Source organism: Argiope bruennichi, chromosome X2, assembly GCF_947563725.1.
Source record: "Argiope bruennichi chromosome X2, qqArgBrue1.1, whole genome shotgun sequence".
Classification (NCBI taxonomy): domain Eukaryota; kingdom Metazoa; phylum Arthropoda; class Arachnida; order Araneae; family Araneidae; genus Argiope; species Argiope bruennichi.
In genome coordinates, this window is record NC_079163.1 from 87,376,277 (window position 1) to 87,400,814 (window position 24,538).

The following is a 24,538-nucleotide window of genomic DNA, read 5'->3' on the forward strand; positions in this document are numbered from 1 at the left end:
AAATTTAAAAAAAAAAAAAAATAATGTCAAATTCACAATTTTTCTCCAGATTTCTGCAATAACATTAATCTCTTTTTTTTTAATTTCATGAATTTTAAAATTTTAATTCAAAGTTATGATTATATTTACAATACTAGACATTATTTTTACTTGATTGCATTTTTTATATTTTTTAAATATAAAAAAATGCATGATTTCATCATTTTACAATAACTTGATCTTGGAATAAAGAAAAATGGTAGCATGATAACCGAAACTAAATCTAAACTTTCAAATAATTTTCAAATATTTCTCTTGTATTATAAAAGAAGATTTAACAGGATATTAATGGGAAATAGAAAATTTATCCCCTCAAAGACAGATGAAATAAAATAATAAGAGTCAGAATTAACGGAATGATGTAAGAATCGGAAATTACCTCTGCTACCGTTTAAGTGGAAAGCTGTTATGAAGAAAAGATATACAATAATCTATAACGTAGAAAGATATTTAAAAAAACAAAAGTCTGAGATATAAAAATCGTACCCTTGTACCCTTAAAGTTATACCCTTAAAATAATTTCAATTTGTAAAACGTTTTAAACCTAAAAAGGGTAGAAAACTATATTATGAAGAAGATTTTAAACCATATGATACAGAAATTTTAATTCAAACCACTGTTTTAAAATATTTAATATAAGTAAAATATTTAAACCATGTGATAACACTAATTTTAAATCTCGTGCAGTTAAGAAAAAAAATTTTAAAAATCATACAGGTCTCAAGTTGAAATGTCCTATGGGTATTTAAACTATCAAATATAGCACAGTACGCGGAGAATGAAATATTTTTGTTTAAATCTAAACCAATTTTTTTAATTGGTCACAATAAATTTATCTACTAACAACTAATTAATGATATTTGATGCTTAAAAAATAAGCGTTCAACAAGTTTGGAAATTTAAATTACACTAATCTAAATTATCACAAAAAAACTAAAATGTAACAACATCTTTGATTAAAAGAAATACATTATTTGTTTGATAAGAAAATAGAAACATTTTATTTCAGTAATAACATACTCTAATTTGCAGTAATGTTAAGTAAGAGAATACATAACATAAGTTTTAGATTATTCACATTAAATAAAACAAAAATTTTATAATAACTGAAGGAAATAAAAAGTACACACTTTAAGTTTTGTACTGTCGAGATTAAGAAGATGTATGCCAGTTATTTCATGAGCTTGAAAGGTTTTAATGTATTGTTCCAATCCTAAAACCATGAGCCACTGGCCTACTTGTGTTGTGGTCCACAAGTGAACAGGTCTTCCCTGCCAATTGTTTGGACGGCGATCACGGCTGCTACTTCGCTCCTAATCACGAAAATAAAATAGCAACAAATTAATGCAGTAAATTTTGAAATTCCTTTAAGATTCAAAAATAAATTCCCCAGATGCTAAACGACAACATAATATATCATTACCCTAATAAACAACAAATGGGAATGTTAATATGCAATAATAGATACAGCAACAAATTTGAAATGCAGATTTATGAAAATGTAATAAAACAGCAAAATTTCCAAATCAAGCACTTCTATTTATATACAGAATTTCACTGTTTGAAATACAAGGTTTCTTTATTCCTTTGATCAAACAAATATACATCTAGAAAAACTCAGTCTTTGTTTATATGACGAAATAAGAATGTGAAATAGAGTAAAATTAAGACAGAAGTATTCCAAAAGACCATAAAAAAAGAATTCTTGAACATATATATACATTTAACACATTATTAGCATTTGTTGTTGTTGTTGTTATTATAAGATTCTAAATTTCTAAATATTGTTTCAGAGTCTAAATTATGGGGAATTATTCCATAGAAAAACTTTAATGAACTGAAACAAATAATATTATAAGCTATCCATTATTGTAAAAATTCCCTCAGAGAACTTTTATCGTAAATATTTTTTAAACTGATTTTTAGAAAACAAGGAAATTTGTAAAAAATTAAATTCAATAAAAACTAAAATGTCACAATTGATATGCCATACAGTAATTTTTAGTAAAGCATTATTTCATCATTTATTTAGATTAATAGACAAATTGGTATACCGAAAACATGAAATCTATTGCAGAATAAAACAGCCATAATTCTCCTATTGCAATTATTACGAAGAAAGCAAAAAAGCATCCTTTCATCTAAATACGCCAAGAACAAGAATGCGGCACTTCATCTGATTGCAGAAATTCTAAATGAAGGACTACAAACTGAATATTTGTAAATAATCATTCCAAATGATTTCTTATCCTATGCAACCCATTGCTCCATGAACTGTAGAATCATCTTGTGGTTTAAATCGTAAAACATGTTCGCAATATATTTTGCTTTTGCAACGAATAAAATCAAATTTTATTTACTATCTCCAATTAAATTCAAAGAAAAGATTTGTGAAATTTGTGCATTTCTTCATTTGCTTGAAAAATATCAAATTTTAAAGTTTTATGGTTGCTGAATTAACCTATATTGAAGAGGGCAGAAACACTAAACATCAGTTTCTCAAAATGAAGGAAAATTTCAAAATTAAATGAAGGGAAAACTATAAATATATTTTCTGAAAAAATTTAAGCTTAAAAACAATGATATTTAATTGTATAATTTTTATTATAAAATCAGCTTCTATATTATAGTAATATAGATGCTGAAATTTAGCAAAAACTAGCAATGATGTTTTATGCAAACATTCGACAGAAAGAAAAATACAGTTCTATGGGTGACCCCCCCCCCCTTTTTTATTTTCCACATTTCTTTTAAAATCTGCTAATTACAAACCATTACTCTGTTTAATTCATCAATGCTTTCAGATCAAGCAGTTTCAAAAGGTCTGTTAAATAATGATACCAAAAAATATTCCACACAGAAGAGAGTTACCCATGTTCCTCTTCTGTTTCCATTAATAAAAAAAAATGAAATCTATCTAAGGCCACTAGTTGAAAAAGAAGGAACTATATATATATATATATATATATTTGTTAACAAAGCAACTCTGGTAAAAAGGCAAAACTTCTGTTTCTGAAAAATGATTATTTAGATCTAAAAAATAAGATATAGCAAGAAAATTTTAAAATTCAAGTTATACAAATATTCTTTTGACTTACAGGTACTCGAGGTGGTAAGACAGATGAATTTTGAGGAGCCAGAAAATTAGGTTTCATTTCTTTCATTAAATCTTCCCTGGAACCATCTGGGGAAAAAATATATTCAGAGCCTCAAAATATGTAGTTGACGAGAAAATAAACTAATTTCCTAGAACTCATGCCAAAGTAAACACCTTTCTGACAATCGATTGAATTTTAAATACTCACCTCAAATAAACAGCAATTGCAACTATTGAAGACGATAAAAAAAATATTTTATATAGCATGTATAAACATAAAAAAATTCACTCTTCTATTAAGAATTAAGAAATTTTAAGAACAAATGAAGGCAAAATGGATTAACGGCAGTCTGCACTTTATGGTAAGAGATCTGCATAACTTAGTCCAATGCATGGGCTTGATGAACATAAAAACTATTCATAGTTCTTTATTTACTTAGTTTGAACATTATATTTTAAAATATCAAGAGCATTATTTTGATACAGACCCATATTTTCAATCTTGGTCAGATCACAAGAACAGCATAAACCAGCACTCGCTCTCAAAATTTGCAAATCACAGCAGATGAAGGTTGCTTAATGTATTATGGTTAATGTGCAAATTTAATGAATATGGTAGACCTGCATGGAAGTTGTGATTCCATTATGGGTGAAAATGACAAGCACAGAATTTGAGAATACCACTAAGTCACCTTATTATGAAGTTGTGTCTCAAAACTGTATGATCCACTATTCAAAGGTCAAATATCTTACTAGTTGTACAATGTGAAAGATTAGAGAGCAAAGTGCTGGCTTAAGAAGTCTACTTTGTATTCTGATTAGAATTCAAAATTAAAAGAATTGTCCTTAAAAATCTTTAAGTAGCTTCAAAAAATAAATACTAATTTACCAAGTAAAAACGAAAATGTTGGTTAAATGTTAAAAAAATTCAAAGAATTTAATGCAATATCAATGGATCTTGTACAAGAAATATATAAAGCTGTACACTTAAAATAAAAATATTATGTTCACTAGATAATAATCATAGTCAAAGGTGTAATTCCCAATATTCTTCTTAACATTTTTTACAACTCAGAAAAGAACTAATATATTTACAAAATTCCTATGAACTGCAAACGATGCATTGAAATCAGTTTTTCATATATTTAAAAGCAATTTAAGTTAAATTATATGTTATCATAGCAATAATATTTGAACAGCAAGAACAATTTTGCAACATTCAAGTCAAACAGACTCTTAGACTTGCAAATACATTATATGATTTGCATTGAAAAACATTTTACCCAGCTATAATCATTACATACAGATTTATTTATATCATACCTAGGCTTGCAGATAATCGATCGCCTTGTATCATATTTCTTTTCTTTGGGGGAATTTCAACAGGTGGTGGTGTACTGGCTGCAAGAGGAGATGATTCTTCATCTCTATATCCAACTGGAGATAAGGGTTGGAAATTAGGGTAACCAAAATTTTCGCCAGTTGCATGCTGATAACTAGGAGGTACTACTTGATGCTGCTCAATAAACTTTTCATCTAAGCTGCCATTTGATATTACTTGTTCTAAATTATCTAAGCTTTGAGGACTTCTAGTTAAATTATTCTCACTTGATCCACCAACTGAAAAAAAATTATTAATAATATTACTGTAAAATGCAGCCATAATTTATCTAAGCATTTAGTATAATTTTTATTATTGAATACTTTTTAAACTGAATACTCTACACATTAATTAACTATTCTAAAACACATCTAGCAATTCAAATGAGCTTAGTTTGAAAAATGTAAGCATCATACAAGTGCATAAAAAAAACCGATGATCATGATGCTTAATTTTTACAACTAATTTCATAAGCTGTAATTCAAATTATCACTTAGAGAAATTCTGTTAAAAAAAATTCAGAAAAAATTTTACCTTTGGAATTCCACTCTAAAACAGCAACTTTAATTTCTTCAGCAAATGAGATAGATCTCATTTGTGGAGAAAATCCAGTTTCAAATTTGCTCTTCAGGCTGGCAACACTGGGGAAGGGTTCATCAACGTGAGTATTATTTTCTGGCTCAAATATCTTAGAGTCCTGAAAATAGAATACTTGGTTGTTTCCTTCAAAAATTTCATTTTCCATTTAAAATACTTTTTTAAAATTTAGAATTTCTGAGAATAGAAATATTTAATGGCTTTTGGACACATAAGAGAAAAGAAAAAAAAATTTTTCTTATCATGGCCCTATCTTGAACATATACTAAGAGAGGACATGTTTCTTTCCTATCGAACTCCAATCTAATGATAAGAACTCTATAAAAGCATAATAATCTATCCAAGCTTCTGAACCGCTTTGGAGATATTTAAGCCACAATGATATACACTCATGTCCATAAATTAAGGATAATGTAAGTTCAGGAAAAGAAAGAGTTCAGAAGCAAAACAAATGTGACTTATTTGTAAAGCCTATTTATTAAACAAAAGGTAAAGAGCAAAAAAGATACTATATGTTTGATATCATTAATAAAAATTGCGATTTTTTGCTCCCTAGAGCAAATTACAATTATAAATGAATACAAAACTATACTTCAAGAGCTAGGAGAGAATTTGAAATATACAAATAGAGTGGATGACAGGTTGTACAATGTGTGCAAATTGTAATTCAGAACCACATTATTTTTTTAAGTAAATGCAGTTTAAACAATTTTAAAGAGTTATGAGTCAAAAATACTATTTCATTGAAGGGCGAAAGTGAGAGGGCGAGACTTTTCTGAAAGTGCTTTACAAAATGTCACAGGAGGCATTTGAAATGCTGCAATTTGGAAGTTTAAGACATCCGACAATTGGATCAGATTAGTAAACTAGTCAATCCTTTTGAGTGATACCTTCCATTTTATATTTTGATGCTACAGATGTTCAATAAGGGCGAATACAGCACTAAATTAGTAAAAAAAATTATTCAAAACTCCAAAACAATTTAATATGGGATTCCAACATCTTGTCTACATGTTTGGAATTGATAACAGAAACTCTATCAAGAGTACACAAATCCATGCAACCATTTTTGATTATTTCACTGCAAATCATGAAGCTGTTTCTGCATAAATAGAATTTTGTTCGAACAAGGAAAGTCAACTTCATCATTCAAGGAAAGTGTTCCTCATTCCTTTCAGAGGATAAAATCCTCCAAAATAATTCAGTTTATATATGGATTCATCAATAATAAGTTCATAAGTCTCATTCTTTTTTACTAAACTGTACACAATCACAACGCCCCCTTAAAGACGGTCATTTTTGCTATTAGTTTTGGTTTTATCATGCAAGGTTCAAATGCTGCGAAAACATAGTTGGATCTTTGAAAAACGGAGAAAATCAACTATAGACCCCCCCCCCCCCATTGTGGGACCTTCATGCAATAATAGTATGACTACTTCGAGTTCTTTGAAACAGAGAGTGTTACTAATTGCAAACTGAAAGTTTACAATCAACTTTCTTACAATTCTTTCATTATTTTTTATAAATAATAGAAAGAGAAAATGGTTTTGGATTGCAATTATTAGCCATGACTGACTTTAACCAAACTATATAATAATTAACTGCACTGTTGCTTTAAAATATAACTGAAAATTCTTGATATGGAACTCCAAGTAATAATCATATATTGGCCAGTCTGCCTTTTAATTTTTGTGTTTACCAATTTAGTACCACTTTTGCTCTTTACTGAAATGATTCCTACGATTCTAAATTTATAAAAATGAATCACTTTCAGAAACCACGTTTATTTCAAATAACAATATATTCCTGAATTTCAAATTGTGTCATCTATACAATAAGCTGTCAGTTAATAAATTTTCATATTTTAAGTATTCATCTATGCATAGAAGTACAATTTTGCATTCAGCTGAAAATGTTATAATTATGTTAATGGACACTAGTTAAAAACTTAAATAAGTTAACATTCCAGATTACTATTAATTCTGAGAGCAGAATAAATAAATCATGATTCATGTCATTTTTCCACGGATGTTTTTTAATTCAAAAAGACAAGGATATTTCGAATAAAGGAATTTAAACAGGATGATTAACTGAATAAAGCAAACCATCTAAGTAGTCAAATAAATTCTCAAATGCACTACATAGAGAATTAAAAACACGAGGCTGCAATCATAAAACAATTATCTTCAACATCTATTATATGTTTTTTGTGTCTTACCCCATAATTTATTTTTAAAGTAGTGATTATAATAAGAATCATAATTTTTCTCACAGCTAAAAAATGACATATGGCAAGTTGAAAACATGGTGATATGTTTTCAATTTCAACATAGTTTTTTCATTTAAATAAATATTTTTGTAAAATAACATGTGTAGGATAGAGCACATTTTTTTATTATTCATCATATTTAACATATACTAGAGCACAAAGAACAATGTAACAGGTTATTTTCAAAACTCAAATCAGCTTATTGCTTCGATTTACAAAGTTTCATAGTAATTTCAAAATATGAATCCATCGTGACAAATCTAGATATTCAGACACTTTTTAATGGTTATGAAATCATCGCATCCTATATTGGAGTTATTTTGTGAAATAAAAATAGTTACTGCATAATGCGTAATCAGTTACATTTAGAGAATTACAATAAATTTGCATCATTGTTAGGCATTTTTATTTATTTAAAAATACAGTACATTCCGAAGTTTCTGAGTTCCAGAAGTTTAGTTTTAAATAATATATATAATCAAAAATACATAATTAGATATACTATAAGCATGCAGAAAAATTAAAATAACCTTTTTATAAAGTTTATGTCACATTATTTTATAAAGTTTATGTCACATTTTAGATAACAGTATGTGGAACCTATGAAATTTCCACTAACATTGTTGCAAAACTAATAAATTAAATTCATAAACAGATTATAAAATGCTTATTTATTTACATTCTACAAATATTTTTTAATTAAAATATTTAGTGCATTATATCAAATTGATAACGTTGAAACACAAAGTATGATGCGAAATTAAAAATATAAAAATAAAGATAGTTTAGTTTTTCCAACAAATAACAGGTAAAAAAAAGTAATGAAATATATAAAAAATGAATAGAAAACATAAATAATAAGTTATTACTTTCAAAAAATCGTTATCTATATACATAAAATAAATTTATATAATCTATGCTTCTTCATTCCTTTTTTCTAATAAATTGCATTAGGACTTGTATAAGTCACTGAAAACCAAAACTTACTGCAGATCCATGAGTTTTAACATCGTTTTCACTATAAGATTTGGCAGAACTCGCTTCCAAAAGATCTGGAAGTGGATGCGATTGACTCTTCTGTTCTTCCTTTGGAATTTTTCGTTCAACTGTAGACCTTTTTTCACTGTCTTCACTTGGTGCATCAGGACTGTGAGTTCTCTTTCCATGTTCCGAATCAGAACCATCAGACATGTCAACTTCAATTTGTTCAAAATCTGCAATTACGTCAAATTGCTTCAAATATTATCATGGATGTATACCCAATCAAGTTTATTTTGGGCTATAGAACTTTTGAAACAATATGCAAGTTCAAAGAATATGTAATTCGAATATACATTCATAAATTTAGTGAATGTAATGCAATGAATTATAGAGAATTTTCAACTGCAGTTTGAAAATGGTGCATAATTTCAACACTTGTTCTGAGTTTATTAACGAAGTACAACCCAAGGCAGCATTTCTGCTCATTATATTATTGTTTATACTAGACGATGTGACCATCTGGACGGGTAGGTTGTTATCCATTTAACAAATCTCAGATATAATTAGTACATTGGTAGAATGCTTAAGAAATAAAAAAATATATTATTTTTAGTATGCTTTATAAATATATAGAAACATTAAAAGTTTTGTTTCCTTACCGTGTGATCGTCTCTATTCATAATATTGACGGACACTCGAATAAGAAATAATAATTACTAAAATTGGTATGAAACAAATCATAATCTACCAACAGAAAGAAATCAGACATCAAATTAACATGAAACAAAACAAAGCTATACTTCATAAAATGATGAATTCCACTAAACATAAATGCCAAGTTATAAATTCATTATGATCAAAACAACAATAAAATGAATAAATTTATGCAAAAAGTGTTTGAGGTATTAAAAATATTATAGAAAAACTACATAAAAAACTAATCGATTTCAATAACGATAAAAATTGATTCTGAAATACCGCAGAATTCCACATTTCGGCGGAAATGCAAAGTCAAATACAAAATAAAATTAATTTTAAAAGAAAATATTAGTAGATTTCGGCTGCTACATTCCAGTATTTAAAAAATCTGAATAAAATAAGATTTTTGCAATCCCATAGTTAAAATAATGTTCTGGAATACTCAAATTAAAACTTATCTTAAAAATCAGATTGAAACAAATGATCTAAAATTTTTTAAAAAAATGGATTGCTAAATAAAAATTTCAAAACTTATTGCTGAATAGAGGAAAAGAAAGAGCCATATGCATGTTCATAAACTCTTCATCATTCATAAAAGTTGATTACTGTCTCAGCTTTTTACAATTAAATCTATTTTAGAACTGTGCTGAGTAATAATCCTATACAATTTCAAATTTTTGTTCATATTTTTCAATCATAATCTGTCATCATCATTTGTCTTCTCAAGTATAAAACCAATCAGAAGAAAAAATGTTTAATGCAAAATTTTAAAAAATATATAATAAAAATGGGGGGAAATCCATACTTTGACAAAATCTGAAAATATGCTTTTACATAATCTTTACATCATGAAATCTATCAATGCTTCTGAAATAAAACATGTAATATATAACTCCGAGCAAACAACACCATATCACTCAGCTATGCAAAAACTTTAGTAAAAGATATTACACAACAAAAATAAAGCAACAAAAAAAGATACAAAATAATTTATCTATTAAATTTTTATAACTAAAACTGCATGTTAGGCTAAGTTTTATTTTTACTTATTTCTTGTCTATATCACTTTTAAAGAAATGCAGGGTGGCTACAAAATAACCTTCCCTGTTTGGAGACATTTGTAGATAAAAGTAAAGAATGGAATGAAACCAAATTTCATATACAGACACTGGAAGCCATGGGAAGATAAATTCCGGGAAAAAATAGCTTACAGGTTGTCAATAGCAGATTTTGAATTAGTCGGAAATGAAAAGGATAAATCATTATAAAGAATGTGCAGAAAATGGTTTATGGAAAATTTAATTTTCAATAATAAAAAGTGCTCATACAGAAATAAATAACTTATAAATAAATAACTTGGCAGTATAAAATATACAGAAAATGATCTTTTATTATTCTGTATTACAATTTCCCAACTATGTGCAAAAATTTCAGTGAGCTAATCTTTCCTATGTAAAAGATACTGCACCTAGTGCAAGACATTCTCTATTGCTGTGAATAAACTGTCAACAATCTAGATGTTTGTAACAGCCCATCTTACAGTCCCCTTCAAGGAACACAAGCTTATAACGCCACCACATGTACAACAAACTTAAGGTACCCCACATTTAAAATCATCTGCAACAATGTCAGAGAAATGGGGCTGCCATTTTGTTCAATTTTATGGCTGATAACTTCCTCACTACCAAAATACTGTCATAAGAGGTTCCGCATTAAACGAATGATTTGTAGCCGCCCTACAACTTGAGTATTATCAAGTATAAGTATTAACGAATTTATAAAGAAATTATTTTATGGTGACCTTGTATAAGAACAAATGTGAAAGACAGATACAGGCTTTGGTTTATATCAGGCATAATTCGAACCAGATATTTCAAGCAGAAAATGCTTTAGAATTAGGAAAACTGTAAGTAAAAATGATTTTTGAAACTCGGGCCACAACTGAGCTTCAAAAATCATACATACAGATAATTCTATCTAACACCCAAAATTAAGACAAATTAACACTTTTTAGGGATCTTTGATATACTGATACCATAACTAAATAAATTTTAGTTCATAAAAATGTACTGCAGAATTTTCAAGCTATATTGACAGATTCATAACTACTGGCATTTCATTTTCCACTTCGTATTTGAATTATGACCATAGCACTCAGGCAATTCATCTGCTAAAATAAGCACAACGGAAGCTGTTTTTTATAAAGCTTTTATTAAAAAATTTTATAAATATGAAACTAAAACGGAAAATATAAGAATTTGAGCATTTCATACAAAAAATGAGTATTTTTTTTAAAGCAAATTATGTACCCGAAAATGTCACATCTTATTCATAAACACAAAATGAATTCTCAAAGATGAATATATACATATAAATTATTATTAAATAGAGATTTCTTCAGAGGAACACTTAAAGAAATTTTAAAAATGAAGTACGACCTATACATGTTATTCCTGATAAAAATAATGGACTTTTGAAAACTTCTACACAACATTTAACATTATGATCCAAAGGTTGAGCATCACCAAATTCATTTTTATACAATATCTGAAAACAATTTTTTAAAATTATGTATAAAATTCAGAGAAACATTTTTTAAGTTGGAAGGAACTAGACTATAAATGCAATACATACAGATAATATGCAATTAATATAGCATCCATTTCATAACTTAGGAACATCCATCAAGTAGTACTTCATTTTAAGAAGTACATTCAAAAACCACATATAAAAAAATAAATTTCTGTTCTAAATTTCTTTTTACTTACTTAGCTTTGACTCTGATTGTACACCATTCTTTTTCCTTAATATTGGAGTCAGTTGATGGACATCATATGGAAGCTCAATAGGAAGACCTGCAGACTTTTGAACTTCTGTTAAGGTATGTTCCAGTAATATAACCTGAAATAAACAAAAAAATAAATGTATGAAATAAAAAAAATACTTGATTGCGAAAAGCAACTAAAAATTTCTAAAATCTATAAAATTAATCAATATAAAAGAAGAGAAACTGGAAAATCTAGAGCAAGGCATTCATGTCGAAATATAAATGGACAGCCCTTGGTGTAGATGCAATCCACCATCATTATTCAAATTATGCTGAAACTGTTGCAGAGAGTTAAAAATCATCAGTCAAGTAGCAATAATCATTTGCACATCCAAAAGATATTTAATTTTCCCACAATGTAGCATAAATATACACATTTCTGATTAAAAAAATTCAATAGAACATTTCTTGGATCATAAAAATATCAAACAAAATCCTCAGAACACCTCTAAGTAAGGTGTGTTACTTTGAAAATGGGACTATCTGCTTGAAATCTGTAATTTGAGCATTTATTATCAAATTTTTACAACACTGATGTAGATAGAAAAGATTCAAAGGGCAAATTTATTCCAATCACTAAACTGATTAACTATATTAATGCTGTTAATTCCTCCATTAAGGAAACCAAGAATTTTCAATAACTGGTTCCCACGGACCCTTTTTCTAAAATGTCAAATTGCATTCTAAGATTTGTAACATTTAATAAAATAAAGTAAATTTTGAATCCCCAAAACTCTGCTTAAGTAAAGCCATCTACTATGTTCCATACATTATGTAAGTCTCAGCTTGTTAATAACAACAAAAAAAGCTTTCTTTCATTTTCATTTTTTCAAATTTCGAGAAATTAAAGATTATTCAGATTTATCTTTAAGAGGAGCACAATTTTTAGATGTTTCGTAACTCTAAATTAAAATTGAGGCTTTCCTATTACTTATCAAATTAGCCTAGCCAGCTAGTCCTCATTTATAATCAGCCTTTTTAGTTGATCCCACCCTAAGAAATTAAGAGCTATTAATTTTAATTTGAATGAAATACATTGTTTAATCAGATTGTAAAATAGCCGATTGGCGAGATATGAATACTGTAATAATTTTAAACCAAAGAATTTATTAGATCTTATTAGAAGGCAAAGACTTTAATTTTCAGAGGGAAACGGTTGTTAATTGGACAGAAAATTCACAAAGAAAAGTTTCTTTTCTAGGCTTATAATTAAGTTACTAGATATTCAATGTTTATAGAAAGTTCAACAATATTTTAATCAAATCAATACTAAAAGAAAATGTTAAATATTTATAGTAAAATTATAATAATGGAATTTTAAATAATTAAAATAAATTTTTATGAGGAAATTTACTTCTCTGGTTGGAAGAAATGAATGAGAATAATATTTATGATGATGAAATTATATTTGCTTTTTTCTTTCTTTACTTTTTCGCATATGAAGTATGCATGACAAAGCACTGTAGTCATCAAACGATATCTCGATATTTTAGACTATTCCTGACATAATTACTTTTTTTTAAGTAATTATATCAGTCTACCTATGTCTTATCTGTGATAAAAATAGTGAATTAGAGGGATGCAACATAGCATGCAATTTTTAAATATATATCTCTGATTTTTAATAAATTTTTGATGAAATCCTTCTAATGCACTATGATAATCCTTCACATCCATGCAAATACGATATATAAAAAAAAGACTAGAGGAATAAAAGTTAGCATATGATTTTAGCATCAGATTTGTAAATCTGTGACAAATTTTGAATTAGCTGTATAAAAAGGTTGAGTCTCTGTCAGTCTGTTTACTCCTGTATTAAAAGCAATTATTAAGAAATGCAACTTTTTAGATAAGTAAAAATTTGATACGTAATTTTGACACTAAAATCATGCCAGCACTGCTGTGCCCTTGTAGGATTACCATTTTCTCTTCAGAAATATCTTAGAGATCTAATTTTTAAAGCAATGTTTACTGAGTATATTCTGCCAGACTGCTTTATCTAGTCATAGACTACATGCTGTGAAACATATTTTTCATTTAAATTTCCGACTTCAAAATTTTTATTAATGCTAAATCTTCTTTGCAGATGCCAGTTCACAAGAAAGAATGAAACTTATTTTCAAAAATCTCCATAGTTTTTTTTTTTTTTTTTTTTTTTTTTAGAAAACCCATCTACAGGAACAAAAAGTCTCAGAAATGTGCTCATCTTATTCACAGTATATCACCTCTCTGGGATAAAATCGTCGGAAATTGATAGTTTTGGTTTTCTGAAAGAAACAGTGAATCAAAAAGCATTTAAAAATATTACAATTTTTTTTTTCAAAAAATTACAAGAGAAATTTGTTTTATAACATATCAAATAACAAATTTAAATTATTGTAATGTGTTTAATATCTAATTTTTCAAGAACACGTTGCTCAATGTAAGATAAATTTTAAAGATACATAGAATTTCTAAGAAATTTTGAAAAAAATATTAACAATAATGTCCATTTGATACTTTGAATATTCTACAATTTAGTAAAAGATTAATTTCATGCTTCCCAATACTCAAAGAAAACAAAACCACAAACCCAAAAAAATGCGTAACGAAAATATTAATAGTGGCGTCCGACAACTCCTAATTCAACAAAAAGATCTTTGAGAAGTAAAAAAGTTAATTAAGTTTTGCATAATATTTATTTATTTACAATAAATTAGCTCTCGCTTATAATACCGGGTTATTATTTTACATCTAATTTAAAATAACTTTGAGTATTAATAACAAAAAATTCATACTTTCGTTTTCGTGACACGTAGTATAACAGACTCGACGCTTTTAGAAGAGAAAAATAAAACGGTCGACTTCTTTTTCTTTCTAATAAGAGAGTCATAAAATGTGAAAATCATAATAGTAATGTAAATTTGGCTTTAATTACTTTGCATTTTCAACAGAAAAACAAAAGCAAAATTATTTTTGCTAATAATAACTTTACTTTTGCTAATAATTTAACGTCCTGAAAAAAAAAGCAAATTAAAACTTTCGAAGAAATATACAATAAATTAGATGCGGTAATCAGTCTTTTTTCACTGCTATAATACACTGTAATACCCTATAGAAGAATAATACAGTAAATGTAAAACTGAAATACGTAAATTTCTTCATAAACTCATTAGTAACAAAGAATAATGTATTCTCTCCTTCAGCTATTTCAAAATTTAAACTAGAAAAGTTTTACAAACAATTGCCGGAAAAAGTCAGCAAATAAAACAAATAGTAAATATTGAAGAATAAAAAAATATTTTATAAGGATAATATTTTTATTTTTATTTATTATATTTCTTACCTAATCATTATATTTTAATAATAGTTTCAGAAATATGAATAGTTATAAAAAAAAAGTTTCCATACAAATATGATAAAAAGATATTTGCAAGTTCAATTTCTTTGCAAATACTTATTTCTATGGGTTTAAGAAAACAATCTGAGTTAAAATTACAATGGATTTAAAAAGGAAAGAGATTATTCAAGGGGGAAAGAAGATTAGTTTAAAACTAAGAAATGAAAAAAAAAAAAAAAAAAACTCTTCGGGAAACAGGCAGGATTCTTGGAAGAACTCATTTCTCTATCCAAAGTGCTATCAATAATTACAATCAATCAAAATCTATCATATAATGAATGTCCATCTAGTCGACGGCATGAGAAAGAAAGACGCACCTTTAAATCTAAAACCATAAGATAACTGCATCGCAAATTACAAATTAGATAAGACAGATATTAAAAAATCTTCATGAAGGCACCATGCTAAAAATTTTGAAAAAATTGATTATCATGACCGTGTAACTTGCAGGAACTCACACATATTATTTCTCAATAAGCAAAAACATTTCAGATTTAGCAAATGAGAATGTTAATAAGCATCCACTGTTTGTGGGAAAAAATTTTCTTCGACGAAAGCAAGTTCTGTATTTTTGGCATGAAAGGCATAAGTTCGTGTGGCGAAAACAGGGTATGGCTTTTGGGAAGCCGAATATTGTACCAAAAGTTAAATGCCGTAGAAGAGAAGTAATGGTTCGGCAGCCAGCGTTGGTGGACACTGAACCTTCATAGTTTTAACATTAATTCATATGGCTGATATAAACATTTTACAAGAAATTTGAAACAGAATGCACAGCATTTGAACATTGGAGATGATTTTTATTTTATGCAAGAAAATTATCTTAAATACACTGCTCACAAAGTGAAACTCTGGCTGCTACATAATGTCAAAAATCAATTACATTATCTTTCACAATCATCAGACTTTTAACCCCTATTGAACATTTGTGCGACATACTAGAACACAAGATTATTTAAGCCAATTTAGCATAAACTCGAAAGACATGCTGAAAATACTGGAACAATATTTATTCTGAAGAAATGCTGGTTCTATCTATGACCAAATGATTGACAGAAGTCCTTAGATGTAAGGGTTATCCAACCAGCTACTAAAAATTTAATTTACAGTGCACAGTAATCAATTTTTGCAAACTCATTTATGTGTGCACACAACTTTCTGGTTGCCCTTTATGTTTTTTTTAAAGTTTAATTTTTTTTAAACAATAAAAGCTATGTATTTGAAATTGTTATTAATAGTTAAATTGTTTAAGGAACATAATAAATCAAAATGAAACTGATATCATCAATATATACTTTTTTTAAAAAAAATATTAGCTATCTGTTTGCATGCAGACTTTTTCTAGCAAGTATATAAATAATTCAGAAATCAAAAAGCAAGGTGGGATTCTCATTTCCTTTCATTCGGCATTTTTTACACTTTGTTTTCAACTTACATAAAAGTCAACAAAAGTTCTCTATTGCAAATTTAAATTTTGAGTTATTTTTATTCACAAAACTTTTATCTAGCAAAAATGTCACCCTTAGAAGTCCAAAGACTCTCCAAGAATAAGGGGGGGGGGGAGAATTACAAACTAAAGAGATATCACAAATAGAATGAAAAGGAGAATTATTGCTGAATTTTTTCTTATCATATAAAACAAAATTTCAAAATTTACCCGGTCTTTCAGAATTTTAACCAAAGCATTATATTCCTGGTCTTTCTCTTGCATCTGCTGCATGCGAAAATCTTCTTGTTGAATATAGTCTTTCTCTCTGGAAACAAAATATAAAATCAACCTAACAGTTTCAAAATTCAAATGTTAAAGGCAGTTGCAAATTTAGAGAGTGTTTTAAAGAACATTTTATACTTCAAAGTAATTTTATAATGCGAAAAAACTCCAACTTTTTTTAATACTTTATTCTGTTTCCATGTTCTGTAAATTAATCAGCTGAAAACATATAATAATGAAATCCCCAATAATGGAAAATAAATGATTTTCTTAACCATTATGCAAAAATTCAAACAAGGGTAGAAAAAGGAATTGACTTAATATTTTGAGATTCAGCTTTTTAAGGTTTTAAGAGATGAGAGAGCTTGCATCCCCAAATGAAATCTAATGGCCTTGTCTGCATAGACTATAGAATCAAAATGAACAAATTTAATAAAATATGTTAGATTTGTGAAATAGAGATCTTTTACTGTCATCAATAATGAATGAAGACATGAATGAATTTAATGAAGGAATTATACAGCGAAAACATGTAGCATGTTTATGATATATACTGTATTAAGAGCATGAAAATCATATTTATATTGATGATTACTTTGCATTTTCCATGAAACTGGTTAATTTATGAGTAATATTATAAGAAAAAGGAAATGCAAAATCATAGGAAGAATAAAGAAACTAGGTTTGTTAAAATTTGAATAATTAACAAAATAAACTCCAACGTTATAATACTTAAAGTATCCTATAAAGATAAAATAAACAATATAATTTGGACTACAAAAATTCCTCACCAAGCGTTTGTACTTTTGAATAATACTAAAACTCAATTTTTTTAACATCTACGAGTAATAAAATATTTCAGTCTTTTAATTTCTAATTATAAGATGCCTGGTTTCACTCGCATTCAAAGCATACAATGTCTCCTAAATGACATTCACCAACCAGTTACTATCATGAAATTAAAAAGATTCTGAACATCAACAGAATTTTCAGAGTCATCTAAAACTAATGTTATAAAACATTTAGCACACTGTATCAGAAATTTCTCATTTTACAATCATTAAAATTCCGATTTTAGGATTGTCAAATGAAAATAGTATCTGATGGAATCCATCACCACCAAAAGATCCCAGATCACCAATACTGCAAAGCAAGATGGATGATAATATAAGCAATGGAATAAGACGGTCACAATTTTTAATTAACTATTTAATGTTAAATCTGACATTCAGCTAAAAATTTACATATTGGTTGTGACTGCTCTTCTCCTAAATCATTTTGAGATCTGTATGGATCATGATTGCACGATCTTCTATCACAGCGGTTCTTAACCAATGGGTCGCGACCCAAAATTGGGTCGCGAAGCATATTTCTTGGGTCGCGCTGAGTCGAATCAAAAAAGTTAGTAATACACCAAATTTCAGACATTTTAGAAATGACGACTTGAATAAATATCAACAATCGAAAATGAATGTGATTAACAAGATCAAAAAATATCAGCTGATTAAAAAGCGAGAGCAAAAAAAGTACGTGTGAATTATTTTTGAGAGAAAAGAAACACCCATTAGCATCTAAATTCTCCGAGTTGAAGTAGATTGCTCAAGTTGCTTATTTGTCAGATATTTTATTTGAAATAAATAATCTAAATACGTCTATGCAAGGACGTAATCATACTATTATTGAATTAACTGAAAAAATGACATGTTTTAAAAATAAACTCAAATTATGGAGAAATAAGGTTGAAGTAAAGAAACTTGCTTCATTCCCGACTCTTAATTTACTTGTTGAAGACAATAATATTGATATCACAGATTTTGAAATACAGAAAATTATTATTAATCATTTAGAAAAACTAATAGCAGACTTTGATCGATATTTCCCTTGCAGACGATGTTTTCAAATATAATTGGGTTCGAATGCCGTTTAATTTTGATGTAAGTGATTTGCATGAGGAATTTGTTAATATTAATCAATTTCAAGAACAATTAATAGAAATACAAAGTGACCAAGCACTTCGATACAATTTCTACAAAATGCACTGAATCTTTATGTGCTTTCTGGTTAAAATTAAAAACCGAAAAGCCAATAATTGTTAAAAAAGCAATAAAAGTATTATTGCCCTTTGCAACAACATATATATGTGAGGCTGGTTTTTCGGCTCTGTGTGTAATCAAAAACATTTACCGGAACAAGTTAAATCCTGAAATAGATATAAGGTGCTCCTTGACAAGCATTCAACCGAGGTTTGAAGATCTTTCAAAATGTATTCAAGCACAAGGTCTCATTGAAACTGTATAACTTGCATTTAAAATTTAAAAGACTTAACATATGTATTGATATTTCTTTTTTTTTTAGGTTAAAATGTCAAATATTTTCAAAAAGTTATAAATATATTTTAATTTGGTCAATAAAAATTATTAAAAACACTTGATTATTAATTAAATTTTCCTTGGATCGAAAAGTACTTTTGTTTATCTTTATTATTAAAAAAAATAAATAAAAAATTTGTAAGTTAAAAAAAATTATCATCGTTCTCAAATTCTCAAATTTGGGTCGCGGCTTAAAAAGGTTAAGAACCACTGTTCTATCAGTATTGAATTCCAAACTTTTACAACACAATTGTACCAATCTTAGTCTATACCAAATTTTAATAGTTTCGGGATACTTGTGACGTCTGAAATGCGCGTCAGACTAAATATTTAAACCCTAAAGAAATATTATAAATTCTCATTAAATACAAGAGCAAGAACCAAATAACCCTGTTGTTATACTGAATTTAAGAAAATTCAATTTTAAATTACACAAATGAAGTGCGATAAATTTTGCATTTCATGCTTTTAATACCTGAAATAAGCACGGGACAAACATTTTTTTAAAGAAACATTTTAGGACCTTGCTAACTACAGAAGATAAAAACCTAGTAGCTTTGTTAGCCCACTGGAAGAACTCCTGTAATTAGATGAGAGGAGGTAGTATTCTGAAATAACATGAAAGAAGCCAAAAAATATCCAGCACCAGTAGCTTAGAAAAAAAGATCACTTTCTACTAGATTCAATGTTTCCGAACACAGAAATGAAATTAATAGTGACATTCTCTCCTAACTTCATCAATTTTTTTAAAAAAAGGTTCTACTTAAATTTCATTTAATTCAGAGCAAAAAGAAAATACTGCTAATCAGATGTAAATTAAAAGCAAAATGATGGGGAAGGGCTAAAAAATTCAAAGGAAAAGATTTACATTAAATATCAAGCCAATAAAAAAGCCTATTTATCCATGAGGAAAAAATAAAATTCCAGAAAAATTATGCATTTTTACCATATGAAATCATATAAAAATTTATTCTTTAAGAAAAAAATTTAATTTTAATTCACAGTTTTCTAAAATTTCATATGAAAGACATATTACTTAGCAATGAAAAATAATAATAAGTATGCCAACAACTAGGCCGAAGGATTACTGGTTCAATCAGTTGGTTCGATTATTTGATTTGACATATTGGAAAGAAATTCAGGGATTAAAACTTCTGACTCCTAAATAAAAACTAATTGAGGATTTTTCAAGCTCAAATTTTGGCAACTTTACTAAAATAAAACATTTTCTAGTAAAAAATAAAAACTATTTGACAATTTTCTAGAAGAATACTTTTTTAACAAACTGATGAAAGCTCTCTGATCTCACTACATATCAATTTTGTTAATCTAAAATGCCTCTTTTTTCTTCACCGTTATGAAAAGACCAACTATTAACAAATGCAGCAAAATGCTGCTCATTAATTACAAAACCATATTAAAAAAAAAAACTGGTAAAATTAATGCAGTTATCATCCGGCACCTAAATCTTTGGTTTCAGTATAAAACAAATTGAAGTAAATCTCCAATAAGAACACAAAATATGCAAATAAGAAAGAAATTACCTTTTTTGAAATTCTTTGATAATTTTTTTCGCTTTGCTGTATTTTTTTTCCAGTTCATGAAGTTGCTGTTGAGCTTTGCTAACTTTAAATTTATATTCTTCAATTTGTTGTTTTGCAGCTTGTACAGATAATTCTTTCTCATTCACTTGATGTTGCAAACTATCTATTTTTTTCAACATCTTTGACCGCTCCGATTCAATTTTCTCTAAGCATTGCAACTGAAATGGAAAATGCTTAAAATTAGCTGATTTTCCAAATAGCGGAGTAAAAATTCTTACATTACAATTTTCTAATAAGCACTTAATATTAAATAATAAAACCAAAATCTATGTGCCCCAAAATCACTTCAAATTTATATAAGCAACAGTTATTAATTGAAAAAAAAACAATAATTAAATCACTTTTTCAATTTTCAGTTGAATCATGTGAGAATTCATTATACTTACTTTAAACCATGTATGGAATATATATAAGCAAAGTTACTTTTTAAGAAGATAATCATAATATGTAATAAATAAATGCAGAAAAACACAATTTAGAACATTTTATTAATTAATGTACATCAAATAGAAAGATTACAATTTTTAATTCCAATTTATCTAAAGTATTGATTTTGTAAATGCAATTTACACAAAACTAAAAAAAATATGGATAAAAATATTTCTCACATTATTGATTCAACAACTTCTTTTAATGCAATTCAAAATCATGCCCAAACTATGAATTTATTAGAAATTCAAAGAAAAATTCTTAAAGTGGGAATTACCTTTTCTTTGGCTTGTTGTAAATCTGCTTCAGCAACAGCACTTCGATACTGAACCTAAAAAATTAATTAGCTTTATTTTCTAAGTGTAAAAATAAATTAAAACCTAATTACCTAATTTCTCTCAACCTGCACAATGCCACATTATTATTTGTGAGGGGCAGGAATAAAATCGCGGATGAGGACAATTTAGAAATACATATTTAAAACTCTTTATTGTATTCATACAATCAATTGATTTCATTCAAATAGACTAAATAAAATTATCTAAAGCAAATTGCCATCCAGGAACATTTAAATGCAATATGAGAGCGAATGATGACACTAGTTGACAGTAAAAGTAAATTACTTTAATGATGTCATTTGGATCGGAAGACCGGAAAGGGTTGATCAACACCATAATTTAAATGTTCCTATTTTGGAAACAAGAAATGTTACCAATGTCAGCTAGAAACAACATACCACTAATATATAACAGATAGAAGTTCAGTACATTCTTGTTTCTAATAAACACTTTACACTTTTTATTTATAATTTTTTAATGAAAATTAAATTTATAATAATTTAATTAAAAATTAAATAAATAATTTAATTAAAAAGCATAGAATTAAAAAGAATTGTGGAAACATAAAAACAAATATGATTAAAAATTATTACTGCCAGCTTTAATGATCATGAAAAGAAGAATTCACATGAATATTTATTATGCACAAATGAACATTATATTTTGTATAATTACAAAAATATTAATTATTCTGATCAAAATATGACGATTAAAGAGAAAAAATAACAAACATTTTATATAATGAATGTTTTGCCGTAACTGAAAAAAAATCTCGAACGAGTAGGTGGTTTTTAAAAACAAGATAAATTAATACAATAAATTAAGACATTTTCAGACAGCATTTGCAAAAACTGGTTAAAAAAAGAAACTAAATTTTGTTAAGAAATATAAAACAAAAATATATATAATTTAAATTTAAGTGGTTTATAAAACTTTTGGTACATAGTACTACCGTTCAATAATATAAAATGTAGTTCAGTAATAATACCTCATAAGCAAGTACATTATTTGTCATTAGCACGAGCTTTGATTCAATTGTTTGGTGAATTTTAAATAATTATTTATATGTAATCATATAATTTTCAAAAAATTATTCTATTTAGATAATATTAAGTAAAATATATATGTCCTAATCTTTTTTCAGTTCCACGGTTCAATTATCAGTCAACTCAAAAAATATTTTTTATTGTCAGAACTGAATTGCCTTTATTGCTAATAAAAACACCAAATATTCATGCATGTAGAATTCTTAATTTCTGATCAAATACATTTACAACATTTACAGCAAAAGTGAGGTGATTACAAATGAATTAAGAAACTATTTAATACATAATTTAAATATTTAATTTAAATGGCCAAACCAAAGATGAATTTCATTATCATACATTTAACTCATATATTTAGACATGCATGAAGACCAATGTAAATAATTCTGGTAGGATGTATGTTTACAAGAGTATTGTTGTAGATTACGTTTAAAAGAATTGTCAACTTTTGCAGATACTAATGAATGCTACAAAAGTATACAATTCTTGAGAATGAATTTGTTCATTATTAAAAAACACAGAATTCTATATTTAAAATATTTTCAACATAGTAGTAAAAGAAATTTGATTTAATATCAAATACATATGTGCATACCTCTTTTAATTTTGTACGCAATGTCTCAACATCAGTGTCTGGAGAGAGTGAGCCACTACTTCCACTAGTCAAATCAAAAACTTCAACAGTTGGAGCATCCTCGCCTTCTTCTGGTGTAGAACCCTGAGAGAGATGAGAACTATCGCCACTCTGATCTTCATCTCTCTACAAAAGATTAGCTCATGTGAAGCTTCATAATAGTAGTATTAGTAGTAAACATAATAATATTCAGTACAATCAACACCTATTTACCAAACTAATGCAAAAATTGAATTAAGATTAAAATTTTTGAATTCCAATTTACTCTGACGTGCAAAACGTCGAATCCTTTGTATAAACAATAAATCTCTTAAAGATTTCATTTCTAGATAACTACAATAAAAAATTAAAAACAAAGAAATTCATAATTTGCATGTGTATGATCATTTAAACATATGAATAAGTAAATAACAGACAAGACACAGAAGCACAATAGAATCGATAAAAACTTGTAGAAAAGTGAAAATGAAAATTAAGTCAATATGTTTAGCACTTCAAAGAATAAATATAGCTCTTCATATTATATATATATATATATATATATATATATATATATATATATATATATATATATATATATATGTAGCTGTTCATATTCTGCAGATTATGTTTCTAGATAAAATATCTCATAAATAAAAGAGCAAGGGTAAATAATGAAAAAATAAAAAATTATGTCATTAAAAAAATTAGTATGTCATATTTTACAAATTCTGCATACGAAAAAAGATTGAGAAATCATATTAATGCTAAAAAAAATTCATTGCTAATAATCAACAATTTCTTCAGTAATACAAGAAGCCAATGACCTCAATCAGGTCATTAGCTAAAATCCTAAATTATTTTCAAGTAATGGATTGTAAGATTATCAATCACGCTTTCCTATGCTTCATAAACACATCAATAAATGCACTGTTAATTGTGATAAAGAAAGAGGTGTTAAATGCTCACAGCATATGTATTCAATTGTATATGTATGTATACTGAATATATATATTGAAATTAGAAATACACCAAAAATATATTTGTTACACTTGACAGTTTAGTTTCATTACATTATATTATATATATCAATGTTGATGTAACAGAAAGTATGTATTATGTGCTTCGTTTCTTAATAACAAGCAAACAAATTTAAAATACG

General features: G+C 27.2%; 1 protein-coding gene across 1 annotated transcript in view; it reads right to left on the minus strand.

Moving 5' to 3' along the window:
* The window catches only part of LOC129960283 (neurabin-1-like), a 65,503-nt gene that overhangs the window by 9,867 nt on the left and 31,098 nt on the right, over nucleotides 1-24,538 (minus strand). The window contains exons 11-20 of the mRNA XM_056073587.1: nucleotides 23,359-23,523; nucleotides 21,657-21,710; nucleotides 20,891-21,108; nucleotides 16,924-17,020; nucleotides 11,832-11,964; nucleotides 8,371-8,597; nucleotides 5,052-5,214; nucleotides 4,460-4,756; nucleotides 3,138-3,223; nucleotides 1,170-1,352 (exon numbers count right to left, since the gene is read on the minus strand). Coding sequence (XP_055929562.1) covers nucleotides 1,170-1,352; nucleotides 3,138-3,223; nucleotides 4,460-4,756; nucleotides 5,052-5,214; nucleotides 8,371-8,597; nucleotides 11,832-11,964; nucleotides 16,924-17,020; nucleotides 20,891-21,108; nucleotides 21,657-21,710; nucleotides 23,359-23,523 — 1,623 coding nt within the window. The remainder of the gene's footprint in view (nucleotides 1-1,169; nucleotides 1,353-3,137; nucleotides 3,224-4,459; nucleotides 4,757-5,051; nucleotides 5,215-8,370; nucleotides 8,598-11,831; nucleotides 11,965-16,923; nucleotides 17,021-20,890; nucleotides 21,109-21,656; nucleotides 21,711-23,358; nucleotides 23,524-24,538) is intronic.